Here is a 5301-nt window from a genome sequence, read left to right on the forward strand (position 1 = left end):
GCTCGAAGGGAAACAAAAATAAAATAAAACGATGAGCTCCCCACTCCCAGAGTAGAAAGGCCAAGAAGTCCAATGCCATGGATCTCGCCTCGTCCGTCTACTAGCCAAGAACAACTACCCACGCATACGCATTGACGTAGCACATGCTCGCCGGAGGGATCGCGCGGTGCCTCTGAGGCAGCAATGGCAGCGGCAGCAGAGTCGGACAACGGGAGCGAGGTGGGCCCGACCGGGGACTCGGGGGCGTTCGCTTCGCCGGTGAAGGCGAGGGAGAGGGCGCCGGAGTCGGAGGCCGGCGCCTCGGCGGCGACGGCGTCCGAGTCCTCGGAGACGAGGGTCGACGACGGCAACATCCAGGAGGCCGAGTCCTCGCTCCGCGAGGGCCTCTCCCTCAACTACGAGGTATGGAATCGTTGCCTCTAAGTTTCTGTTTTTCTTTCCTTTCTGCCAAATCTTAATCTGGGAGGTTGCGCGAGTTGCTCGAGGTCTGTTTGTCTGAGATGGAGTGAACAGATTAGATAATTTTGGGGTCCAATTGTGCCTATATGCTGTCTGTCCTTTGATGCGTTTTGGGGGAAGATCGGGATCTTCGCGCGGAGGTCGTAGTGCCTGATTTCCTTGCTCATTTCAAGGACTGGTGGTTCTTCATGTGGGAGATGGCATTGTTTTCACAAGGTTGCGGGGCCATTCTGATTTGGTCAGCTGAGCAAGAATTTAGATTAGAATGATACATTCTGCTTGGAAGATAAGATAGCATTTCGGGGAGATGTAGGATACTAAGATGTTATCTTGTGGAAATTATTCTCCATGTTTGGAGGATTCAGCATTCGTGCTTTTTCTTTGGGGCAATTCTGAAAATTCAGAAGAGAATGTAGAACTCAAAGAAAGTGAAATAGCTCGTGGATAGATGTGGAAAACGATCTTGCTTTTAGATGTTGTATAACCGTTTGACCATGGTTTGGTCAGTGTGTGATATCTTATCTAGTGAATTTGGGACCTAGCCAGCCATTCTAACACTCAGTAAGAGGTTTGTGCAATTTGTAATGGATGGAATGGTACAAGTGTGGTCGAATTCAGAAGCAATTTGCATGATTAACACAATGGGAATTTGATGTGAAAAAAGAGATCGTTTTCTTTGTTTAGTTCAGTTGGGCAGCTCTTTGTTCTTGTTTAGGGTCTGTTTGGATCATTTACTAGCCTCACCTAGCCAGGCTAGGTTAAGCTAGCCCGCTTGTGACATAGCCCACATGAGCTAAGCGATGTTGTTTGGTTGTGTTGCCCCGGGTTACAGTTACGTGACTTGTCTCACGCACGATTCGCTAGTTTGCCGTCGCGAGGCAAGGATTTAGGTGCAGTTACGAGCAAACTTGCATCCAAAAGCAAACAAAATATGACTCTACCAAAGGCATATCCTTGCTAGGCAAGGCTAAAGCTGTCCTTGCCTTAGAACCAAACGCACCTTTGGTCTTTGTTGTGGCAAAACGATTTCATTTCCCTTATTTCTCTATATTTTGCGACAAATGATAATACAACGGTTTTGTGTTTATCTCACATGTTCTAATGTTTACACGATTTCCTTTTCTGGTGAGTTTGAAAACATCAGAAATCTTGGAGTTTCGTACTTAACTATCAACAAGAGATTAAGTTAGAGTAGAGATGCTTGTCTGTATCTTTGATAAAAATATATGATCTTCAGGTATCATTTTTAGGACAACGGGACATAGTTTATGCCCAGAGTTCAGAACCCTAATTAAGTTTAAACAAGTAGTATAAGCTAAATTGTTTGGTTGTGATTACTGATACTGAGTACCAATATGTGCTAGAAAGTTTATTTGTGCTTGACTAGCTGAATGCTCCTAAACCATGATTGCTGATAGGCCAGTAGCCAAAGAATACTCAGCACCTCTTATATTTTGTTGCTGCTAACTTTGCCTTTCATGTATTTGCTTTGAAAATTAGGAAGCAAGAGCTCTCCTCGGGAGACTAGAATATCAGAGAGGAAATGTAGAGGCTGCACTTCGAGTATTTGATGGAATAGACCTTCAAGCTGCTATTCAGCGTTTCCAACCGTCGCTTTCAGAAAAACCATCTTCCAAGCGGAATAACAAACTACGGTCAGATTCATCGAATTCAGGATCACAGCATGCTGCTAGCCTTGTTCTTGAAGCCATTTACTTGAAGGCAATGTCTCTTCAAAAGTTGGGGAAAGCAATAGGTACGAATGCAAACTTTCACTCTGACCATTTTGTTATGCTTGTTGTGACACCATGAATCCATTGACTTGCAGAGGCCGCTCAACAGTGTAAAAGCGTCCTTGATGCTGTTGAAAGTATCTTCCAACGTGGCATACCTGATGTCATGGTTGAACAAAAGCTGCAGGAAACTGTCAGTAAATCAGTTGAGCTACTCCCAGAACTTTGGAAGCAAGCTGGGGCTTATCAAGAAGCACTTGCTTCTTACCGGCGTGCTCTTCTTAGTCAATGGAATCTCGACGATGAATGCTGCACGAGAATTCAGAAGAGGTTTTCTGTTTTTCTGTTGTATGGTGGTGTTGAGGCAAGTCCGCCGAGCTTGGCTTCACAAACCGAAGGTTCATTTGTCCCTAAGAATAATTTGGAAGAGGCAATCCTGCTGCTCATGATACTTTTGAAGAAGTGGTACCTTGGAAAGACTCACTGGGACCCCTCAGTGATGGAGCATCTAACCTTTGCATTGTCACTCTGTGGCCAGACATCTGTGCTTGCCAAGCATTTCGAAGAAGTTTTGCCTGGAATATACCCTCGAACTGAGAGATGGTATAGTCTAGCCCTTTGTTATTCTGCAGCTTCGGATGATGAAGCGGCATTAAATTTGCTAAAGAAGTCTTTGAATAAGAATGAGAGTCCCAATGACATAAATGCCCTGCTTTTAGCTGCTAAGATATGTAGTTCGGACTATTATCTTGCTTCCGAGGGTGTAGAGTATGCAAAGAGAGCAATCGGTGACGACGAATTATTAGATGGGCATTTAAGGAGTGTTGGGCTCCATCTCTTGGGGAGTTGTCTGGCTAATGAGTCTAAAATTGCTTCGTCCGATCATCAAAGATCTCTCTTGCAGGCTGAGGCTTTGAAATCACTTGGTGAAGCATTTTCCCTTGACCGCCACAACCCAGATTTAATATTTGACATGGGGGTTGAGTATGCTGAGCAACGAAACATGCAGGCTGCACTGAAATGTGCAAAGCAGTTCATTGACACAACTGGCGGATCTGTTTCTAAAGGCTGGAGATTGCTATCTTTGGTTCTCTCTGCGCAGCAGAGGTATTCAGAAGCAGAGGTGGTGACTGATGCTGCATTAGAAGAAACTACAAAATGGGAACAAGGGCCATTACTTAGAATAAGGGCTAAACTGAAAGCAGCTCAATCATTGCCCATGGAAGCAGTTGAAGCATACCGTGCCCTTCTTGCTCTTGTTCAGGCACAACGGAAGGCTTATGGATCTTTAAAAAATGGCACAGAGGTTTGTCTTCTCAATTAAACAAATGTCTCATTGAAGTTCATGCTTGTTTGCAAATGTTATTACGCCCATACCGTTTCTAGTTAGTTTGGAGTGGGATTGGATCCTCACACTGAATAATGTTGCTCAAATAGCAATATCCTTTGAACTACTTTTCTTGTTTGTATTTGCTGCTGAAACTAAATGCCACTATAATTTTCACCAACGCACACTGTTCTTTTTGTTATCTCATACTTTGTGAAATTTGTTTCAGGAAAGGGATAATAAAGTGAGTGAGTTTGAAGTTTGGCAAGGTCTTGCCAACTTGTATGCTAGTCTTTCGTACTGCAGAGATGCCGAAATATGTTTGCAGAAGGCTAAAGCTCTGAAAACTTATTCTGCCACAACACTTCATGCAGAAGGTGAGGAAATCTTGGTCACCGATTCATGACCCGTGAGCCATACGTGCATCTCTGGTTATTGGTAAAAGTATGTATTCATCCTTGCACATAAAAAGAGTATGAAACCCGTTATGCGGTATGTGCCTTGAGGATTTGTTGGTTTACTGTCATGCCTGCAAAGTATAATACAAGTGATTGTCGTGCGAATAAAAAACAAGTAGAAATGGGTAAAGTGTTGAATTTTTTCTTCACTTTTTTTTCTCATTCATCTAGGCTAGGCATTTATTGAATTTAAAATTTGGAAGACATCCCTAGCTTTCTTCTGTCAAATATCCTGTGACCATCATGATCCGTTCATTTCTTTCCAGGTGACATGCATGGGGTCCGTGAGCAAACGCAGCATGCGCTGGCTGCATACTTGAATGCACTCTCAACAGAGGTAGATCATGTACCATCCAAGGTGTCCATCGGTGCTCTCCTGTCGAAACAAGGGCCCAAGTATCTCCCGGTGGCGAGGAGCTTCCTGTCGGACGCCCTAAGGCTCGAGCCTACGAACAGGATGGCCTGGTTCTACCTAGGACAGGTCCACAAGCATGACGGGAGGCTAGCTGAGGCCGCCGATTGCTTTCAGGCGGCCTCGATGCTCGAGGAATCAGACCCAGTAGAAAGTCTCCGACCGCTCTGATCGGTCATTTGGAACAACTTGAGGTTTCTTTTTTTGTCGGTCAATTTTCCTTCTCTTCCTCCTTATTTCGGGTACATAGCTGGGCAGAAATTTGAGGCTGGCTACCTGTATCTTGTATTCCCAGGAGCCACTGTGCTGCTGTTGTCGACAAATGCTGTAACTGGTTGCTAAGTTAGTTGCTTGCCTGGTATGGCAGTATAAAGCATATGTATCAATATCACCCGCTACCACATAAGTAAAAGTTTATAAGGAGTCGTCGGCTAAGATAAAACGAGTTACTGTTGGTGCTCTACATGCTCCCTCCGTGTCCTATTATAATATGTTTTGAATATTTCGAACTACTCCCTCCGTTCCTAAATATTTGTTTTTCTAGAGATTTCAACAAGTGACTACATACGGAGCAAAATGAGTGAATCCACACTCTAAAATATGTTTACATACATCCATATGTTGTGTCCATTTAAAATGCCTAGAAAGACAAATATTTTGGACGGAGGGAATACTATATATGAATTAAAATGAGCCAACAAAAACACTAAAATACATCCAATTCAGAAAAAAAAACTTACGAACATCTTATACCCCTCTGTAAAGAAAAGTAATGATCTAAATGCTCTTATATTTCTTCAGAGGAGTAATTCGGAATGGACCGAGTAACATTTACTTTGTGATGATATGATTTCAGTCGCTGTTCCGGCACCTGGAGTTACCGCGTGAGCTGAGCCTAATTAATACTGCAAG

At 43.6% G+C, this 5301-nt stretch overlaps 1 protein-coding gene across 1 annotated transcript; it reads left to right on the forward strand.

Moving 5' to 3' along the window:
* Nucleotides 1-4852, forward strand: LOC109749994 (protein NPG1). Its single transcript, XM_020308935.4, has 5 exons — nt 1-402; nt 1960-2215; nt 2288-3498; nt 3749-3896; nt 4244-4852. The coding sequence occupies exons 1-5, from the start codon at nt 184-186 to the stop codon at nt 4558-4560; spliced, it is 2151 nt and encodes a 716-aa protein (XP_020164524.1). The 5' UTR covers nt 1-183; the 3' UTR covers nt 4561-4852.
* The last annotated feature ends 449 nt before the right edge of the window (nt 4853-5301 follow it).

The sequence above is a fragment of the Aegilops tauschii genome, chromosome 5, assembly GCF_002575655.3.
Source record: "Aegilops tauschii subsp. strangulata cultivar AL8/78 chromosome 5, Aet v6.0, whole genome shotgun sequence".
NCBI lineage: Eukaryota > Viridiplantae > Streptophyta > Magnoliopsida > Poales > Poaceae > Aegilops > Aegilops tauschii.

Coding starts and splice junctions, on each gene's coding strand:
- LOC109749994 (XM_020308935.4), top strand. CDS start 184: ATGGCAGCGGCAGCAGAGTCGGACAACGGGAGCGAGGTGGGCCCGACC. Junction 403..1,959: donor GCCTCTCCCTCAACTACGAG/GTATGGAATCGT, acceptor TTTGAAAATTAG/GAAGCAAGAGCTCTCCTCGG. Junction 3,897..4,243: donor CACAACACTTCATGCAGAAG/GTGAGGAAATCT, acceptor ATTTCTTTCCAG/GTGACATGCATGGGGTCCGT.